Consider the following 23,405-nt stretch of genomic DNA (forward strand, 5'->3'; position numbering starts at 1 on the left):
ACGACCACAATTGTAAGCTATAACGCATAATAAGAACATTTTTCTATAACAAAAGAAACTAGTCACTTAATATCACACAAGCACCATGCAAGAAAAATGATAAAAACCTAACTAAATAAACTCGATAAAAGATAGATACAAGCAGAATTGATCGCATCGACAAACGAACAACAAAATGATATCAAGTAATTGAAAGATCACCGATAAACCGTAAATTAGATCGTGCAATGTGAGAAAATTATCCACGAATGTAAATCACGTATCCAAATTCAATATTAGGATCTAAAGAGGAGAAAATTAATATGATAACAAATAAGTACTATCTTAATTAGTCATGACAATGTCAAAACCAACAATTAAAAAAATAATAAACAAAAATAAGTGGAAATGTGCATTCACAAAATCAAAAATAAAAAATACTTGTAATAGTATTTAAATAAAAATAAATGATAATATCAATATTGATATTATATAATAAAAACAAATTTTACTAAAAATATTTTTTAAGAAATAAATTTGATGTGACATATCTTTTGTCTATATGATATATTTAGATGCATTTTTATAAATAATAATAAAAGTAGACATTTTCTAAAAACAAATTTTTGAATTGTGATATTTGAATAAATAACACAAATAGTGAGGTGGGGTTGGTAACAAATTTCAAAATACAAGTAAAAATCCAACCAATGGCAAAGACAAGGGTTTAGAATTAGCCGTTAATATGGATTTGATTCCAATTAATTACGATTCTAAAAGAGAAAAATGATAATTATGAAAAAAGAGAAAAACATGTAAAGGGTGGGGTCCAAATACAAAGTGGGATAATAACAGCTGGCAAACGGGCCTGGCAGAATGGTTCTCTCCATCTCCAACCAACGTCGCCTCCATTTCTTCTTATCACTCCCCCCATTTTAAGCCCCACCTTCCCCTTCAGTTTTCAAACCCAATACCTACTCTCTCAGATTCTCTCTATCTCTGCTTTCTTCTTCTTTGCTTTAGTTTTATATCATGGCCGAGGAGACTCTAAAGCCTGAGGCAGCTGCTGCGCCTGCCGAGGAAGTGGTTGTGGAGAAGGAGAAAGAGGAGGCTGCGCCGCCTCCTGCTGCAACCGAGGCCGTTGTTGAAGAGAAACAAGCCGAGGAGCCTAAGGTTGAAGAAAAGGAAGCCAAGGTCACTCAGTCTGCTTCTTTCAAGGATGAAACCAATATAGTCGGTGAACTCCCTGACGCACAGAAGAAGGCTCTCGAAGAGCTTAAGCAACTTATTCAAGAAGCTCTTAACAAGAACGAATTCAGTGCTCCACCTCCACCTCCTCCGGCTAAAGAAAAAGAATCTAAACCACCGGCCGAGGAAAAGAAAGAGGAAGACCAACCTGCTGCTGTTGAAACTGAAGAAAAAACTGAAGAGAAAGCTCCTGAAAAAGTCGAAGCTGAAGCATCAGCACCTGTTGAAATCAAGGAAGAAGAAGAGAAGACTCCGCCGCCAGCCGAGACTGTGGTGCAAACAGAGGTTGTTGAAAAAGCTCCAGTCGTCGAGGACGATGGTGCCAAGACTGTAGAAGCAATTGAGGAGTCCGTAGTAGCAGTAGCTCCTCCTCCTCCGGCTGAGAAACCAGAAAAAACTGCCTCTTCTTCGGTGGAACCAGAGGTGGTTCCGAAAGATGAGCCAAAGGAAGCCGATGTTCCTCCACCTCCACCGGAAGAGGTATCCATATGGGGAATCCCACTCCTCGCAGACGAAAGGAGTGACGTGATCCTATTGAAATTCTTGAGGGCAAGGGATTTCAAAGTGAAGGACGCATTCACCATGCTCAAAAACACTGTCATCTGGCGAAAGGAATTCGGAGTTGAAGGTTTGCTGGAAGAAGACCTCGGAAATGAACTGGAGAAAGTGGTTTTCATGCACGGATTTGACAAAGAAGGTCACCCTGTATGTTACAACGCTTACGGAGAATTCCAAAACAAAGAATTGTATCACAACACTTTCGGAGACGATGAAAAGCGATCCAAATTCTTGAGATGGAGGATTCAATTCTTGGAAAAAAGCATCAGAAAACTTGACTTTAGTCCCACCGGTATCAATACAATAGTTCAGGTTAATGATCTCAAGAATTCTCCTGGACTCACCAAAAGGGAACTCAGACAAGCTACCAACCATGCCCTTAACTTGCTTCAGGATAATTATCCAGAGTTCGTGGCCAAACAGGTAAACATACAATAGAATTCTCAAATATATAAAAAAGAAATAAATCTTTTTGTATCATGATGTTAAATTATAACAAATTTTGAATATGGGTTTGGATTTTGAAGGTGTTTATCAATGTTCCATGGTGGTACTTGGCATTCAATCTGATGATTAGCCCTTTCCTTACCCAGAGAACCAAGAGCAAGTTTGTGTTTGCAGGTCCATCCAAATCAACCGATATCCTTTTCAGGCAAGTGGACTCCAACAATTTCTTTCTCTGTATTGGTTGAACATATTAGAAACATAATTAAAAATAACTTATTATATGTAATAGATATATTGCCCCTGAACAAGTACCAGTTCAGTATGGTGGATTGAGCAGGGAGGGTGAACAAGAATTTAGCGTTGCTGATGCTGCAACTGAGGATACAATCAAACCAGCAACCAAACACACCGTTGAATTCCCTATAACTGAGGTAAGATAAAAGAAACATGGATCAAATAACAATCTAAAGCTGGGTTGAATTCAATTCAATTATGAACTAGATTTGGTTGATGAATTAGCAGAAATCTACTCTGGTCTGGGAGCTACGAGTTGTGGGATGGGACGTGAATTATGGAGCCGAATTTGTGCCAACAGCTGAAGATGGATACACCGTGATCGTATCAAAGACGAGAAAAGTAGGTCCGGCCGATGAATCCGTGATCTCCGGCAGCTTCAAAACAGGTGACGCTGGGAAAATTGTTCTCAACATCGATAACCAAACCGCAAAGAAGAAGAACTTCTGTATAGGTCAAGGCCAAACCGTATTCTGATTGAAGCTTCTTCAATGGCGAATAGTTCCCTTGGAAATTACTTGTCAAAAAGTGGAAACCGGTGCACGAGGGCAGGAAATAACAAGGTTTCATTTTGTTTTGTGTTTGAAAATTTAATTTTATAAATATGGTGTCGGGGATTTGTTTTTATTTATTGAAGAAAAGGGATGGGGATGGAGATGTGTGCAATGTGAAAAAGTAGTGTTGTTGTTATTCTTATTTTTTGTTTTGGCTATGTTTCTTGGTGTTTTTCTTTTTTGCCTACGTTCATTCACCATTTGTTGTAAACTTCATTATTATTATTTTAATGTAATGCCAAACACAACAACACACGCCTACATCATTTGGTGTTATTCTCGGGTAAATGTATATATTTGGTCCTTAACCTCTGGTTTTGGAAAAAGCTATATAATTTGACTCTTCACTTTTTGTTGGGTGCAGTTTAGTCCCTGTCTGTCTTCCTACTGTAATTTAACCCCTGATATTTTGTTGAATGCAATCTGACCCTCGACTTAGATTTGATACCAACATGGCTTTCACTTTTTTATTATAGCTCCAAGCTAATCTTAGGACCAAAATACATATTGAAGGTAAAGTTAAATAGTACACTAACCCTTTCTAAAGGAAGTTTTTTTACGTAATAATAATATATTCTTTATACCAGTATTCATCAAGTTAATATACTGTTATGTTTGAGAACTTAAATTTCATTTGATGTAAAATAAAATGTAATGTATATAATTCTTTTTAACGTTTTGTATACGAGAGACGTTATTTAAATATTAAATGAGAGGAGTGCTAATATCGTTATATAAATAGTTTTTCTATAACTGCTAGTATCTAATTTATTAATCGATTAATCTGAATAAGGTATTGCAGAGGCGATGCGACCCTCCCAATCTAATTTACTTCATTTGCAAAAGCCAAGATTTGAACTTTTGACCTTACTTGATGGATCTAATGTCTCACTCACTAGGACAATTGGTTGTTAGTGTTATATAAATACATATTACTTCATCAAAATTATAAATTTAATCTTAATAATATAATTCTTTTGGATAAGCTTAGGACGTATATAAAATAATATTTATTCAAAGATTAACTAGATCATTTGATAATAAACACATATATCTTGATATAATACAGAGTCCAAACGTATACATCAAGAGATAATATATAAAGTGAATAGGTGAAACCAGACAAAACAAACGGGCTGGAATATAGCTTGATACGTAATAACTACAATTGTAATTAAAAGGTAAACCAAAACTAGCCTGATTGGGCAATTCATAGTTTAATGGTGCACTCAAAATTTGTACCTATTTTTTTAATTGCATCGTAAATATCGATTCTAAATTCTTTTCATTATTTTTTTAAATAAATTATTTTCAATGGGAAAAAGTTTAAACAACAATTTGTAAATAATATATTGGTAAGTTACTTTTAGACCATTTATAATTATATATTAATAATAGAAGATAAAAAGATTATGATTTCAGTCGTAAATCTAAAAATATTTTTGTGAGCAAGCATATTTATATTAATAACATAAATTTATATATATATATATATATATATGAATACAAATAAAATTTTAAAATAACACAATTAATAATTAAAATTAATTAAAAATTAAATTTTAAAGTGACAAATATTTATCTCGAATTAAGGATAGACCTATCACTATGCTACTCCGCCTATGATTAATTTGACATCTATAAACAATTTTATACATATAAAAAACAATGATAAATACAATAAACATCACATGAATATAACTTGCATACATGAACAAATTGAAACCACATAATTTTTTAAAGTATTATTAAATTTGTATAGATCAATGTTCGATACGTAAAACCAACCAGAAAACCAAGGCTAGTTGTCAGCTTATGAAACTCCCAAGGGATGCTTTTTAATTTGGAGTATGCCCCACACCTTAATTAACATGTTGCTCTCATCTCAAATCATGATTGAATTGTTTCATTTATTCATTTGATTTGAATGTAATAATGTTTTAAGAAATATACGCTAAACTTTCGTTTATTATCAAAACATTTTAGGGTAAAGTACACAAATAGTCCTTTGATTATAAGATATTATTTTATTGAGTCCTTAACTATTAAAAGTTATAAAATGATCCCTCGATTAGAGTAATTTGCTTTGTTGTGTATCTTGACTATTAAAGTTACAAAATAGTTACTCGACTATTCATTGTGTTCCAAACTAGGGGTGTTAAAAAACCGTTAATAGTAAACGGTTTCGGTTAATCGAACAGCTAAAAATGATGGTTAACAGTTAAGATTACGGTTACGATTTTAATAAACGGTTAATCGTTAATAACTTAAATTTATAATTATATTTCTAATTTATTATATTTTTACACAAATAAATTAATATAATTTTCTATTAATTCTAATAATACATGTATATATATTTAATAAAATTTGTACTCAAATAACTTAATAAATTTTTTTATTTTATTTCTTTGTAAATAAAGAAAAATACTTACACTGGTACAAGTATGCGTTAAGTTCTATATATTTTTTATTTTATTCACTTATACCGATGTAAGTATGTGTTAACTGCTACACTTTTTTAGTATGAATTATGAAAATTTTTGACAAATAATTATAATAGGTTAACCATAGGTTACTTTGTAACCGAACCGTTAATAACGGTTAACTATTAGCGGTTAACTGTTTCTTAATAGTTAGATTACGGTTAGAAAAAAAATCTTATAACCGTTATAACGGTTAACCGATTGTTTAGGCTAAACGATACAATTTAATCGTCCATGAACAACCTTATTCCAAACTCATCTTTTCCCATTAAAAAGTTAAAATCATCTAAGTTGGGTATTAATATGTTGACTGAAATATGATTGTTGTTTGAGATTACGAGATCAGATTTTATCATATTTCAATCAACAGGTTAACATAAAACTCAAACTACCATCAAATTTTTAATGAAAAAAGACAAGTTTGGAACATAACGAGTAATCAGGTGACCATTTTGTACTTTTAATAGTCAAGGGACTCAAGAAAATAACTCTCTATAGTTGAAGGACAATTTTGATATTTTAATAATTAAGGGACTTAATAAAGAATTATCCTATAACTAGGTGACCATTTATGTAGTTTACTCAACGTTTTATCATCCAACTAGGAAGGGAATTGATCCACGGAATGCCCATGGGAAAAGGTGGATTTTGTCGACGAAATGCTAAGATATCCCAAATATCTCAGGATTTTATGGACGAGATATTTATGATTTCAAAACATCACGGATGCTTCTGGAAATATTAAATAAAGGTTTAATGTTGTTTTTGTCTTTGTAGTAACTTAATTTATTATTCTATCCTTAACGTATTTTCGCATCGATTTAACCTTTAATGTTGTCCAATTGTATCATTGTATATCCTATCCCTAACTTAAAATCCTAAATTTAAATTAATTAAGGTTTAGGGTTTAAAGTTTACCATATTATAATTTAATATTTAAATTTAAGGTTTTAAGTTTATGGTAGGTATAAAATGATGCAATTGAGCATTTTTTATGACTAAATTAATACAAAAATATGATAAGATAAAAAATGATAAATTGAGTTACTAGCAAAAATTATCTTTTGCCTTAAATAAAAATGCTGGATCATCCTTATCCACTACTCCTTGCCTAGAGTGTTCTAAATTCCGTGTATATTATGACTCTATGATTATGAGGTGTTTATAAATTTAATTGAGGTTTCTTCCTAGTTTTTAAAATCTTTATGTTTGAATTATTAAACAGAATAACAAGTTATATAAAATAAATAAAAATTAAATCAAATAAAAAATAATTTAATATGATTTAATCGATCTTATTTATCTTTATAGATGAGAAAATATAAATTTATTATAGATGTAAAGACCACAAACTTCATAATATATAAATTTCTCTTGTATCTCAAACATCAACGTGTCATAAATCATAATTAGAATGCCCTACAAAATCTTTACAAAATCACATAATGAATAGATTAGACAAGTCAATGCACAAAACCATTCATTATCGAATGCAGCTACGAATACATCAGGTTTTTATTTTATTTTCAATTTGTATATGTTGGTTTAAATTAGATTTGTGATATTACGTGAATAATGGCTATGATTTTAAGTTAAAAATATTAATGATGTTTTTTTTATTCATTTATTAAACCTTTCAAGTTCAGAATGCAGTTTCATGTAAGAGGAGTTGACTTTCTTTATTAATACACAAATACTTAGTCAATCCAATACGATTTTGGATAATATCTTTATATATCAAATGAGGTAGACCATCACTGTCAAATTTAAATCATCTATAAACATTTAAACATTATAATAATTCGTATATACTAAAACCCATTATTGTTCGGCCGCCTTAGACAGAATTTACTTAAATAACATCACTTGAATGATGTAATTAATATAGCAATATTGATTAATCTTTGTTAAAAATGCTTTTTCTTGTATTCAATTATCTGTACAATATGTATAAAATCCTTTATATACAAACAATAATCAGCCTATCCACCTAATTACCTAACTGAACCCTAACTAACTTCGACAACCAACCATTTCTATACCGCCCCTCAAGTTGGAGGTAAAACTAATTTTTAGCCCCAACTTGGATATTAGTCGGTTGTGTTGTGCAGATCCCAACGCTTTTGTAAACACGTCTGCAAGCTGCTCTGTGGATGTTACATGCTCTGTCTGTAAGAGCTTCTCCTTGATTTTCTCTCTCACAAAGTGGCAATCCACCTTAATGTGCTTGGTCCTTTCGTGATATACTGGATTCGTCGTAATCTGAAACACTACCTTGCTATCACAAAAAAGCCTCACTGATTTTATTAATTCAACACCCAAATCTTTTATCAAACCTGTTAACCAAACAACTTCTTCTGCTACGATTGCCATGCTGCAGACGATCTAGCCACCGTGTTATGCTTCTTCGATTTCCAGGATATTAGTGACTCTTCAAGCTTTACACAGAAGCCATTTATTGACTTCATTGACATCAGACACGCCGCCCAATTCGAATCACAGTAAGCAACCAATCGAAATTCTCTCTGGCTTAACAAAACCCCCAAACCCCTTTTTTGCTTCAAGTATCTAACAACCCTTATAGCAGCATCCATGTGCGACTGTTTTGGGCTCTGCATGAACCGACTTAAATGAGTCACAATATATGTGTCGAAAACATTTTGATGTTTCGATATAAAAAATTAAATAATATTGGATTTCAAGATTTTCTAATCATTTTCAAAAATATATATTCGATAAATCTATTCGAATATCAAAATATTACTCCAAGTATTTCAAAATTCATTTTAATCCTTACTAAAGTGTAAAAAATATGTTTTAATCTTTTAAACAAATTTACAAAGTATTTCGAGCCTTAATCGAGTCAAAAATTATTTCTTAACATTTCTCAAACCAAAATGGGCAGATTGCCCAGAGGGAACCGATTCCCCCTAAATGGTTTGACTCCGAAAAATAACAGATTACTCGTAGGGAACCGATTCCCCCTATGTAACGATCGAAATATTTGAATTTTACACTGAGATAACCGATTCCCTATGAGGGGGTAGCGATTCCCCCCACGCTCCAAGCAGTTTTATTAATTGTTTTCACACTTAAACGGCTCCATTGACTCCACTAACCATCCCCTACGTTCAGAATCAATTGAAGGAGTATTTAAACAAGCTTAGAAGCCATTGATCAAAAAAAAAAGAAACAACAATCAACAAGAATCAAGAGAGAATCAAAGAGAAAGCATCAAACCTCAAGTTTGAGCATTTTCAAGCCTGTTTCATTCAATATTCATTTTTTCTTTCAAGAACACTTATTGTGCTCAATTGTATTATTATTGAGTGTTCTTTCTTTGTTTTAGAATTGTGCAAACACATTTGCCTTGTGAGGATTTTCATTAAGTTTGTGAATTTGTATTACTCTTTGAGAAAGAGTGTTCCCAAGAATTGGGGTATATTCTTGAGGGAGTTGAAAGGTTATCTCTTTGTCCTCAAAAGAAAGAAAAAATAAGTGAATTTGTTGGAAAATCCTTACTGTGTATAGCTAAAGTAGTGGACGTAGACTTTAGTTGAGAAAGTCGAACCACTCTAAATCGATGTGCAATTACTTTCAATTTTCTGCAAAAGCTTCCACCAAATTTTTAATTGCCAATTCACCCCCCTCTTGGCCAATTCTGTAGATCGATTAACTCAACAATTTGTATCAGAGCTTGACTCATTTGAAGGTTTAATCGCCTCTTGAGTAGATCTGGAAGAGTTACATCGATAATCAAGTCATCAATGGTCTCCACTTCAAACTCCGACTTCGGTCTTGATTCATTACCGTCAACAAGCCTCCTTTCTTCAATGGAGCTAATTATGCTTATTGGAAGAATATGATGATGTATTTCATTCAAGCAAGTGACATGGGAGCATGAAATATTATAGAAGATGGATACATCAAACCTTCAACTCATCCAAGATTGTGGAGTGAAGGAGAAACAAGAATGTTCCAGCTCAACTCCAAAGCCATCCAATACGGTAGAGTTTCATCTTGTACAACTGCCAAGGAGATATGGGACAAACTACAAGTCACTCATGAAGGCACAAAATGAGGTAAAAGAATCTAAAATTAGTCTTCTAACTCATAGCTATGAAAATTTCAGGATGAAACCGGATGAAGATGTCAAAGCTATGACAGATAGATTATCCACGATTGTCAATAGTCTCAAATCATATGGAGAAATCATTCCAAATGACAAGCTTGTAAGGAAGTTAGTTTACTCTATTCCAAAATCTTGGCAATCAAAGAAGACGACGATCATCGAGCTGAGAACTTAAAATCCTTGACTCTCGATGAGCTTATTGGCTCTCTTCTCACACATGAAATGATTCTTAAAGAAGAGGAAGATCTCGAGAAAAGAGACGAGCCAAAGAAGGAGACGGAGAAGAAAAAGAACGTAGGAGTTGCTCTCAAATCAACAAAGGATGAGAGTGATTCAGATGAAGATGACGATGACGAGGAAATGAATTGTTTGCCAAACGGTTCAGAAAGTTAATGAGGCCAAACCGAGGAAGAAAATTCAAACGGAATGAAGGCTTCAAGAATGAACCAAAAGAGAAGGACCCGATCATTTGCTATGAATGCAAAAAGTCGGGGCATGTCAAATATGATTACCCATAATTGAAGAGAAAGAGCCAATAAAAGAATAAGCACAAGGCTCATGTGGCTACATGGAGCGATGAAGAAGGTTCCAATGAAGAGGAACAAGAAGTAGCAAACTTGTGCTTGATGGCATTCAGGGAAGATTCTAATGTAACCTCTAACTCATTCGATTTGGATGAATTATCTTATGATAAGTTATTAGAGGATTATAATGGGTTGGCTTTGGATTATAAGACTTTATTTTCAAAATACAAAAATGATATTTCAAAATTAAAAAGTGAAAATAATCTTATCTCCAAAACCAACAATGATCATGAAAGTAAGATCAAAAAATTGCAAATCAAATTAAATGAATTTGAAAAGAAAAATATTGATTTGCATAATCTACTTTCAAGAGTCAATGATGATCATCAAAAGAAAATTGATGATCTTAAAGCTTCTTTTGATAAAGTTGGATCAAAACGTTTTGAAAAAGGAAAAAAATTCAAAAATCAACTTTGTTAGAAAAAGTTTTAGAAACTATAATCATAGAGGTCCTCAACGAACCTTAAATGGAAAAATCGTTAGAAGTATATGGGTTCCTAAAGAACTCATTACTACTAAAGATAAGGATATCCTACACAAATGGATACCTAAGGGGACTAGGATTTTGGAAATTAATGAATATGGACCCAAATGAATTTGGTTACCAAAAATCAAAAATTAATCTATGTTTGTAGGAAAAAGAGCAATGCTACAAGGCACGGGAAAAAATTCAAACTCATGGTATCTTGATAGTGGATGCTCAAGACACATGACCGGAGACAAAAATCGATTCATAGAGCTCAACGCCAAAAATGGAGGTGAAGCAACTTTTGGTGATAACTCAAAAGGTCACATTGAAGGTATAAACACTATAGGTAATACATCTTCCATACAAATTAAGAATGTTTTATATATGAATGGATTAAAGCATAATCTATTGAGTATTAATCAATTGTGCGATAAGGGATTTAATGTCATGTTTGATACTAATGGTTGTAAAGTGATTGACATTGCATCTAATCGAATTGTGCTTGTTGGTCATAGAATAGGAAATATTTACATGGTGCATTTAGATTCTATAGATATGACTAATTTATGCCTAGTTTCTAAGGATGAGCATGATAGTTGGTTATGGCATAGGAGACTAGGACATGCTAGTATGAGTGTTTTGTAACGGTTAATTCAAGGAGATTTAGTTCGAGGGTTGCCTAAACTAAAATTTGATAATGATAAAATTTGTGATGCTTGTGCTAAAGGAAAACAAAAGCGAGTTTCTTTTAAATCAATTAATGACGTATCCACTACTAGAGTATTACAATTGATCCATTTAGAACTTTTTGGGCCATCTAGGACTACTAGCTTGGGCGGAAAACAATATGCATTTGTCTTGGTAGATGACTATTCTAGATATACTTGGGTTCTATTCTTAAGTACTAAAGATGAAGCATTAGAAAAATTTATCACGTTTTCAAAAGTAATCAAAACGAAAAAGGTTACTCTATAACTAGTGTTAGGAGTGATCATGGAACTGAGTTTGAAAATATTGGATTTACTAAATTTTGTAATTATAATGGTATTATCCATAATTTTTTAGCACTTAGAACCCCTCAACAAAATGGAGTTGTTGAGAGGAAAAATCGAACTTTAGAAGAAATGGTTAGAACCATGTTTTGTGAAAACAATTTGCCAAAATACTTTTGGGCGAAAGCCACAAATACCACTTGTTATGTTATTAATCGAGTAATGATTAGGCCTATTTGGAAGAAAACTCCATATGAACTTTTTAAAAATAAGAAGCCTAACATTAGCTATTTTCATCTTTTTGAATATAAATGTTTTGTTTTAAACAACGGTAAAGACAATCTTGGCAAATTTGATGCTAAAAGTGATGAAGGAATTTTTCTGGGTTATTCTTTAAATTCTAAAGCTTATCGGGTATTTAATAAAAGAACTTTAGTTGTAAAAGAGTCTATACATGTTGTTTTCGATGATAATCCCATTCCAAGGAATGATTCTTGTGTGAATGATGATATAGGTATTATAAACATAAATGGCGTTGGACATGACGTTGGAAAACCATCATCAAAAGAAGAAACGAAAGATGAGGAAACTCAAGATCCTCTTGAGAATCCAACCATTGAAGAAAGGGAAGTCTCTTACCCAAGGGAATACAACTATGTCAAGGATGGTGAAATAATAGGTGATCCATCCAAAGGGGTAACAATTCGATCTTCTCTTAGAAATATTTGTAATTATGTTGCATTTATCTCATGCATAGAGCCTAAGAATGTTAAAGAAACATTAAATGATAAAAATTGGATTATGGTTATGCAAGAAGAGTTAAATCAATTTGAGAGAAGTAAAGTATGAACATTAGTTGAAAGGCCTAGTAATAAATCTACTGTAGGTACTAGATGTGTATTTAGAAATAAACTTCATGAAAGTGGTAATATAGTGAGAAACAAGACTAGACTTGTTGCTCAAGGGTATACTCAAGAAGAAGGCATAGACTATGATGAAACATACGCTCCCGCAGCTAGGATGGAAGTAATTAGAATGTTATTAGCAATTGCATGTTTCAATGAATTTAAATTATATCAAATAGATGTTAAAAGTGCATTATTAAATGGTTTTATAAAAGAAGAAGTGTATGTGGAACAACCTTCTGGTTTTGAAGATTTAAAATTTCCAAATCATGTTCTTAAATGGACAAAAGCTCTTTATGGTTTAAAACAAGCTCTTAGAGCTTGGTATGAAAGATTGTCAAACTTTTTAATTGAAAAAGGTTTTTTAAAAGGGAATGTTGACACTACATTGTTTTTAAAGCATAAAGGTAAAAATTTATTAGTAATTCAAATTTATGTTGATGATATAATATTTATTTCTACTAATGATGTTCTTTGCCAAGAATTTTCTAAGCTAATGAAAAGTGAATTCGAGATGAGCATGATAGGGGAGCTCTCATTTTTCTTGGGACTCCAAATCAAGCAAAGAAAAGATGGCATCTTCATCAATCAAGCTAAGTACGTAAAAGATATGCTCAAGAAGTTTTGACTGGAAAATGGGAAACCTCATGACACTCCAATGAGCTCATCAACAAAGCTTGATAAAGATGAAGGAGGTAAATGTGTGGATGTTAAATTATATAGGTCAATGATTGGCTATTTGCTTTATTTAACCGCAAGTAGACCATAAATTATGTTTAGTGTTTGCTTATGTGCTAGATTTCAATCATGTCCTAAGGAATCACATTTACTATCTGTTAAGAGAATCTTTAGATACCTTAAGGACACTCCTATTTTAGCAATTTAGTATCCTAGAGACTCTAGCTTTAGCTTGCATGCCTTCTCTGATGCGGATTATGGAGGATGCAAATTAGATAGGAAAATAACCTCCGGTACTTTCCAATTACTTGGAAATATGTTGATTTATTGGTTTTCAACGAAACAAAATTGTGTTGCATTATCTACCACTGAAGCGGAATAAATTTCAGTCGGTAGTTGTTGTGCACAAATTTTATGGATGAAACAACAAATTTTTGATTATGGAATTGAAGTAGGTACCATTCCTATCAAGTGTGACAATACTAGTGATATTTGTCTCACTAAAAATTCCATCACACTCTAGAACTAAGCATATTGAAATTAGACATCACTTCATTAGAGACCATGTTGCTAAGGAAGATGTAGTTCTAGAATTTGTTGATACTTTGCATCTATTAGCGGATATCTTTACAAAACCTTTAGACAAAGAAATATTTTAGACACTTAGGAGAGAATTAGGTTTAACTGACCTATCTTCACTTAGTGTTTAAAATAATTTTAGCACTTTTTAATTCGATTTGAAAATGCTTATAAAATAACATTTTTGAATGCATTCCATGCTAATAGTTAGGGGGAGTTTATGATCTTTGGTGAGAATTAATTATATGTTCAAATGTTGTTTAAGGATAAAATTGATTGATTGAACATGATTAATTTTCAATATATGAGTTGCCAATACCACTAGAACAGATTAATTTAGCATTTTAGTGTTTAAAATCAGATTTTTAGCATTTTGGTGCAGGAGGAATCGATACCCCCTTGAAGGGGAACCGATTCCCCCTTTGAAGTGAACTGATTCCCCCTGGAGGTGATACCCCCTATGGGGTCTGTTAATAAACGCCCCAAATATTACTCTTTCTCTCAAAACCCCGTGTCTCTCTCTTTACCACCGTTCACTCTCTCCATCTCCCTAACTCTCTACTTTGCTTCAAAACATCGATTTCTAGTCGAAATCACTTCATATTTCATCTCCTAAACCTACTAGAATCATTAAAATCGTGCAAACTTCATCAAATCTCACTCAAATCCGAAAATATTCAAGGTATTTTTCTTAAACTTCTATTTTATCAATTTTTGATTTTAGGAATAGTTTTAATTAGTTCTAGGTTGAACGTTATATCGGGCATTGATTGTTTAGTGTTTAGAAAGTAGATTTTACAACAAATTTCATCAAAAACGAACATTTTTTTAAAGTTTTCTGAGAATTTCGAAATAAAATAAAAAAAATTTATTTTCGAAAATTAATGATGTTTTTGATTCAGTTATGTTGTCTTTCATGAAAACTATACGTATTAAGACTTTCAAACTTTATTTTTCAATAGTTTTTTCAAAACTTTGCCCATTAGGATTGTTTTAGAAAACCTTGAAATATTGAGGACTCATTTGAGTTTTGAGATTATATTTGTTGCATACATGTGTTTAAAATTGTAGGTTACTCTTTCCATTATGATTATCTTACAACATGTCTCACAAACGTTCTAGACCTTCCTCTAGTCGATCAAACCAACCTCCTAACTCACTCCAATCCTCCTCCTCTCCAATAAATTCCTAATCCTAATCCCGATGATCCAAATATGATCATTCATAATTTGTGTTTCAATGAACCCGATCGTAGACAAAATCTTTTCTTTAGGTATTCTCAATACTTTGAGTCTTACAAAATCCGGGAAGAACGAATCCCATCTCTTCAAGCATGTTAGACATCAATTTTCGACATCTTCCTACCCTACAAGAGTGGAAATTTGATAAACTCTTCGAACTTGAGCCAATAGTTTATCATCAACTCGTTCAAATCTTCTATTCTAATGTCGTTTGCGTTCAAAACCGGGATAAAACCGTAACCATAGGAATACGATCCTATCTTCTAGGAAAATTCTTTTACATTGACCCGGAATACGTAGCCAACGCATTAGGATTAGATAATGACAACTTAGAAAATGAAAAAAAAATGGTAGGTTCTATTTATAAAAGAAGGGATAGTGTGAGTGTTTTTGATCTCCATGATCGTTTCCTTCATTTAATGATCTTTGGTGGTTTCGACCATCCGGAGGCAGATACTCCACTCTTCGAGCCTTGGATCTCTTTTTGCTACATTGTATCCAAAATAATCTTAAAATAAACCTACCTCAGATTATCTTTGCCGAAATTGTTAAAACCGTAAACCTATTTTTTAATACGAAACTCTGTTCATCTCTAGTTTACGGTTGTATTTTGAGTAATCTGTTTTCTAAAGCCGAGCTTAAGGTTGGCCTTGATGCATCTTTTCCACTCAAAAATTAAATCAATCTCTTTTCATTAAAAAAATCGGGATGGAAGATAAATGAAGAAACTGGTATATGGGTTTGTATTGGTGAGCAACCTCCGGAAGCTGACGAAGCCGACGATGAGTCGGAGCAGCACGAGGAACAAGTACAACAAGAAGATCAAGTGCCTCCATACTTCGATCATTTATGGAGAATCTTGATATGAGGTTTGCATCATCGAATCACATATGTCTGCTAACAACGAAATGATGAATCGTCGTTTCGACTCTTTAGATGAGTGGGTCGACGCACTTTCACGTGATATGGCCAACATTTGGACACATTTATCTCCTCCTAATCCACCGATGGACGATTAGGCCCTGTTTTCTTACTTAGCTTTATTGGATAAAAACTTTAAACTTATTGTTTTCAACATTTTGAATGCTTTTGGATTGTTTTACTTAGGTTGTTGGATGTTTGAATTTGTTTGATGTTTTTATGGATGATTTGAACTTATCTATATATGTGGATTTGCTTAAATTTTTATTTTGTGCATCATTTACATCATGATAGTTATATGACCAATTTTACCATTTCATATTCGTTTATGAATATTGATTATGAAACTAATGGCTAATATCTCTTTTAATTGTGTTCTTAGGAGCTTAGAGCTTTAATTTTTCTAATTCAATTGGCTAAAGTTTTTTAAAATCTTGTTTAAAAACGTTTTAGAGTCTTTTTGATTTAACAAAAAGGGGGAGAAGTGTTAAAGTAAGGGGGAAAATTCAAAACTTGATTTCAAAATTTATTTTCAATTTTTCAATTAGAAAATCTTAAAATTACTAAAATGTTTTGTTATATCAAAAAGGGGGAGATTGTTGAAAACATTTTGATGTTTCGATATAATAAATTAAATATTATTGGATTTCAAGATTTTCTAATCATTTTCAAAAATATATATTCGATCAATATATTCGAATATCAAAATATTACTCCAAGTATTTCAAAGTTCATTTTAATCCTTACTAAAGTGTAAAAAATATGTTTTAATCTTTTAAGCAAATTTACAAAGTATTTCGAGCCTTAATCGAGTCAAAAATTATTTCTTAACATTTCTCAAACCAAAATGGGCAGATTGCCCAGAGGGAACCGATTCCCCACCAAGGGGGTACCGATTCCCCCTTGAATGGTTTGACTCCGAGAAATAACAGATTACTCAGAGGGAACAGATTCCCCCTGTGTAACGGTCGAAATATTTGGATTTTACACTGAGGGAACCGATTCCCTATGAGGGGGTACCGATTCCCCCATGCTCCAAGCAGTTTTATTAATTGTTTCCACACTTAAATGGCTCCATTGACTCCACTAACCATCCCCAACGTTCAGAATCAATTGAAGGAGTATTTAAACAAGCTTAGAAGCCATTGATCAAAAACAAGAAACAACAATCAACAAGAATCAAGAGAGAATCAAAGAAAAAGCATCAAACCTCAAGTTTGAGCATTTTCAAGTCTATTTCATTCAATATTCATTTTTGCTTTCAAGAACACTTATTGTGCTCAATTGTATTATTCTTGAGTGTTCTTTCTTTGTTATAGAATTGTGCAAACACATTTTCCTTGTGAGGTTTTTTATTATGTTTGTGAATTTGTAATCTTCTCTTTGAGAAAGAGTGTTCTCAAGAATTGGGGTATATTCTTGAGGGAGTTGTAAGGTTATCTCTTTGGCCTCAAAAGAAAGAACAAATTAGTGAGTTTGTTGGAAAATCCTTAGTGTGGATAGCTAAGGTAGTGGACATGGGCTTTGGTTGAGAAAGTTGAACCACTCTAAATCGTTGTGCAATTACTTTCAATTTTTTGCAAAAGCTTCCACCAATTTTTTAATTGCCAATTCACCCCCTCTTGGCCGATTCGTAGATCGATTAACTCAACGATATGTAACATCAGGCCGTGTATGAGTTAAGTAAATGAGTCTACCAATGAGTATTTGATAAACTATTTTGTGTTCCAACAATCGATCATCTTGATGTTGCCGAGTAACTTCATCATACTCTGTTTTAGTCAACCTTAAGTTTTATTCTAATGGTGACAAAACCATCTTTGCAGTACATAAACCCATATCTTTAATAAGCTCCAAAGTGTACTTTTTTGACTCAACAGAAAACCTTCCTAAGACTTAGAAACCTCAATTCCCAGAAAATATCTTGGTCCTCCAAAATATCTCGTTTGAGAGATTGAACGATGTATATGTTAACAGAAAAATATTAGTAAAAAATGTACTAAAGTGTAGCCAGTCTTCTACTGTTTCCAACACGAGCCTTCCTTGAGACTTTTGTGATTAAATCATAAAGAGTAATGTTTCTCCTGGAGGATAGGAGAATATAATGATTTGATCAGAAAATAACCCCGTATTGATCTTCCCTGATTTCTCCATCTTAGTAAACAACAGCTGAAATAAGAGCCATTTTCATAGTTTGAGCATTTCAAAGTTTGAAGTTTTGAACGTTTGAGAGTTTAATAGTTAGAGTTACTGAGTTTTTGAATTTAAGAATTTAATATGTTTAGGGTCGGGGAACAATTCATGTCAATTATGTGAAGTGGCATAGATTCTCTGAATAATAATGGAAAACACACTTTTCATTTCGGATGGGATGAAACACTCTGGCATGGAAAATATTCTTTGAATAATAAAGGAAAAAGTTTTCCCCGAAATACGCCTTTCATTTCAAATGGGATGGAATACTATGACATGATAGAAATTATCTGAAAATAATGGAAAACTCTTTCCCCGAAACACGCCTTTCATTTTGGATGGGATGGAATACTATGACATGATAGAAATTATCTGAATAATAATGGAAAACTCTTTCCCCGAAACACGCCTTTCATTTTGGATGGGATGAAACACTCTGACATGATAGAGATTCTCTAAATAATAATGGAAAACACTTTCCTTGAAATACGCCTTTCACTTCGAATGGGATGGAACACTCTGACATGACAGAGATTTTCTAAATAATAATGGAAAACTCTTATCCTGAAACGCGCCTTTTATTTCGGACGAGATGGATTACTATTATAATCCAATGATTCTCTGAATAATAATGGAAAAATGCTTCCCCTGGAACACGCCTTTCATTTCGGATGGGATGGATTACTATTATAATCCAGAGATTCTCTGAAAAATAATGGAAAAACGCATCCCCTGGAATGCACATTTCCTTATCGGTAGATTTTGTCTTAGAATCTCAGTGAATTGAAGTTTTATCTGTTGGCAGGAAGGAATGCTTCGATTGAAATGTGCATTTATTTTTCTCGAGATTGTATATTATCCAGCGTTAGACACTATATATATGAAAGATTAAGCAAGTGGTCCTAAGTACTTTACCTTCCGTGTTTCATTAGTATATTATATATCATTTTCATAGACTTTTCAATCGTTTTCAATGGCAGCTAAATGTTCATTATCTTATCTCCCAAATGATATATTAGTTGATATTTTACGTTGTGTTGCTTCCAATTCAATTGAGGACTTTCTCCACATTCGTTTAACTCATTGGGACTTTTGCTTGACATCCAATTACAGAATCATATTTCCAAATGTTCAACTTCATCAGTATGCCTTGAAACCTTTGGATCTTTGTGAATGACTGCTCGTATGAAAGGGTTATGTTTCCAGAAATCCAGATGCATTGCTTAGGAAAGGTATAGTGGAGTGTTTTTTCAAATATTGTGTCAATGTTGAAGTTGGTTGTCATATCTTGAAGGAAGTCTCTACTATGGGTGTCATAAAGCAAGACTCCACAAACATATTGTGCATGTGATGACACATTTAGAGGTTGTTTTTATGGTTTCTAGAATCGTGAAAGCAATATTGTAATTAATTTTGTTCTTAGTAGGACTATAAAAACAACAAACCATGAACATTACATTAAACAACAAACTATTAATCATGACATTAAGAATACCAAACCAATGAGTTAGAAATACAACACATCTGGCACACACCTTAAACAGTAAATAAAAGCATAGTAATACACCTAAAACAATAAATATAAGCATACAAGCACGTCCTAAAACATATATTTTTTAATGTTGTTATGATGTCCAATTGTGTTTGAACCATGCTTCAGGGTCTTCATCATTTATCTCTGTGTTCATCAACTCATTAAATTTTATGTGTTGGTAGTCAAACTCGAAGCATCATCCTCAACATGATCAAACTCTACAAACAAATCCACATGAGATACATAAAAAGAGAAGTATGTCTCAGTCATTCCATAAAGGTCGACATCATCGCTTAGAAGAAACCTTTTAAATGAAACATGCAACCTACAATGTAACAAAGAAATTCTTCTTTTCCTCTCGAGTTTAACGTTTCTTACTATTTTACGCTTCAACTCCTTAAGTGATTTTTGTCGTTGTTGATAGACATACTTAACATTTTGAAATAAAAAACAATTGCCTGAATAGTAGTCATCCTAGGTAAACAACTCAAGCTTTTTTCTGGATATATTAAAATTAGCTTTCACCTCACACATATATATAACCCTTACAAAGCGCGTCCTATAAAACGAGCTTACCCAATTTACTGTATTTTCTTTGTCTTTTTTCATAAAAAAAACATTAAACATCATTCAAAAACATATTTTATATAAATACAAAATAATGAATAAAGAAACATAACAAGATGGAAAAATCAAATAAGCGACAAAAACATAAAAAGAAATTATAAATAATAAATACATAAAAAGAAACATAACAACTTTATACAAAATACATAAAAAAATAAAATAAGATTCAAATACATAATAAAGAAATAATTAATAAAAACATTACAATTTTATTATATTTATCAATGTCTCCTATAATGTGTTTCCCAAGATGCTGGTCGTCTAGTTCGAAAAGGATTTTTCTTATCTACTGCTACTTCTCTTCACTTTCCTTCTTATCATCATCATCATCCTCGTTGTCTTTATCGTCATCATCAGTCTCAATAACATTATCTTGGTAAGGGGTGAATGTCGATGTATCACCTCAGTAGAATAAGTATCTTGGAGGTGTTTGATTGATTATCCCACCACTCTTGAGAACCATGAAAAATGTGAAAAATCAAACATGTGGGTGTAGTGTTTTTGGTAAAGGACCACCCGCAAGTTAACTCGCATAGGAACTGAATGTCGGATCCGCAAGCACAGATGAAAAAACTACCCGCTAGGGGGTGTCATAAAACTCTACGGCCTCTGTGCGTAGCCATACGATTGTGGCATATGAACGAAGAATTTGGAATCTCAACTGGTGGATATGGCATATGAACCGATAACGAGGGTGTTTGAAACTGATACGGTGTCTCCATATAAGATGGAGAGATAGTGATGTATACCGGTCTCACTGCGGTTAGTGTGAAGGTCTGGTGGCTTAAATACATACAACCCAAAAGCGTCAGCTCTTCTTCTAGTAGTGGGGGACGATGATGTTACGATGTCGGATGTCTTGGTTGCCTACGATGAATTGGCACCCTCGTGTTTCCTCCAAAAGTAAGAATGGCTTCCCATTTACGTTAAATCATTCTATATAGCCAGATGAAACCATACAACCAATTTCTAATATATATTGTCGATGGGGCAAGCGTTGATGCCAAATCTCCCATATAACCAACCAGTCTCTATGTTTCACCAACCAATTAACCTCTTTCTTGCTCTGCCTATCAACGTTATGCATTTTTTCCATGCTTCTTAGTGTTTCGGGAATGTATTGTGTAAAACTAAATTGATGAAGCACACGATAAATCAGATGCCACTTAACAACAACATAACAAATAAGGGGCACAACCGCCATCCATACATCCAATAGCCCACTCAAGTTAGGTGAGATACAAACCCTCAATTCATCATCCAAATACAGTAACCATTTGAACTAAAACAAAAATATATATTTCTTATCAAAATTAAAATGAGATTTAAATTATATCAATACAATTAAATCAAAATTGATAATAAAAAACGTACATCTCCACTAGTTTTCTGGTCAATCAATAATCAGATATCTTCTAATTTTTTTGGGATATCAAGATGATTTTTCCTTTTATTTGATCACCAAATTAATATATATATATATATATATATATATATATCTATATTAATATATAAAATATTATTTAAAAATAAATTTAGTCTTGATATATTGACAGTAATGGAAATGCATAAGGGTCATTCACAATCATGCACAAAAAAGGCATGCGATACATGCCCACGATTGGAGAAGCATGAGACACCCACCAATAACAATCATGCTATATTTTGTAAACTGACACATTTCTCTAAATAAAAATGCCAACACCACAACCCCCAGCTCAATGTGTCGTCTTCTTCAAAATCAATCAGATGTCGCAAGTACATACAATGCACCTGATTTCGAGATTTGTTGGGCGTCAATATCCCTCCAATGAGTTGTATAATATATACCCAATAAAAATGCTTTTGTGTTGTCCTCCGAACAATTTTTGGGCAACTTTTTAAATTCACTTTTCATCCACGGTAATTTTATTTAACCACCGTTGAAACTGGGCAGCGTCTTCCCAAGATACTCTATGCATAGACCCCCTAATCATCATCTATCACACCACATATGGTTGTTCCATCTACCGGTAGCCCGAGTTGCATTGAAACATCCTACAGTGTAATCGTGCACTCACCACATGGTAGATGGAACATGTGTGTCTCTTGCCTCCATCTCTCAATGAGTGCAGAAATCAGGGCAGGTTCAAGTTTACAACCTCCTTTAATTTTTTCTATGTAACCGAATCCAACCATAGACAAATAGGGCAATATACGTATCAGTGTTGTCATCTTTTGATTGCAAATAAAAACTTCTGATATATGATCATTTTCCTAATAAATAAATTATGAGCATTAAAATTTGAACTTCTATTTCTATTTTCTTTAAATAAATTCTAACAATTTAATCATATATAATTTATTCCATAATATTCGTAAATTTAAAAATAATATAGTTTTGTATTCTTACCGTATCTGCAAAATGACTCGAAATATGTTCAGCATCCAATCACAACAACTCATCTTCCAATTTTTACCTATAATTAAAAACATTAATTAAATTAGTTTATAATAAATATAAAATAAATAATAAAATAATAAAAATTTACTAAAAACTAAATAATTATACCTTGTTTATATATATAGAATAAATTGAAAGAAAATAAAATTTACGTGTGATTTTTTGAGTTGGGGAATGGGAATGGGGTTTATATAGGGAGTGGGTTGGGGAATTTTGCGAGAAAAATCGGGCGAGAAGCTTTGGTTAGTAGAGTGGTATCCAAATGATGGTTGAGACCGTCCTTGCAATTAGGGGTGTAAACGAGCCGAGTCGAGTTCGAGTATTGCTGAACTCGACTCGACTCGAAAACTCTGAAATGGAGCTCAACTTGACTCGAAAACTCGCGAGCTTAAAATTTTCAAACTCGACTCGAACTCGAAATCCTGAACTAAAGCTCGTGAGTAGCTCAAAAAGGCTCAAAATGAAAAAAAAAATAAACTTAACTCGATTGAAGCCTCAAACTCAAACTCGAACATGAACCTTAAATACATAAAAATCTTAT

The 23,405-nt window shown here is 32.8% G+C and overlaps 1 protein-coding gene across 1 annotated transcript; it reads left to right on the plus strand.

The window, feature by feature from the left end:
- The first annotated feature begins 922 nt into the window (after positions 1-922).
- Positions 923-22,149, plus strand: LOC120123402 (patellin-3-like). Its single transcript, XM_039142300.1, has 6 exons — positions 923-2,208; positions 2,313-2,437; positions 2,522-2,663; positions 2,755-3,027; positions 9,328-9,336; positions 22,139-22,149. The coding sequence occupies exons 1-4, from the start codon at positions 1,012-1,014 to the stop codon at positions 3,001-3,003; spliced, it is 1,713 nt and encodes a 570-aa protein (XP_038998231.1). The 5' UTR covers positions 923-1,011; the 3' UTR covers positions 3,004-3,027; positions 9,328-9,336; positions 22,139-22,149.
- The last annotated feature ends 1,256 nt before the right edge of the window (positions 22,150-23,405 follow it).

Source organism: Hibiscus syriacus, unplaced genomic scaffold (assembly GCF_006381635.1).
Source record: "Hibiscus syriacus cultivar Baekdansim isolate YM2019G1 unplaced genomic scaffold, ASM638163v2 tig00110393_pilon, whole genome shotgun sequence".
In the NCBI taxonomy this organism is placed as follows: domain Eukaryota; kingdom Viridiplantae; phylum Streptophyta; class Magnoliopsida; order Malvales; family Malvaceae; genus Hibiscus; species Hibiscus syriacus.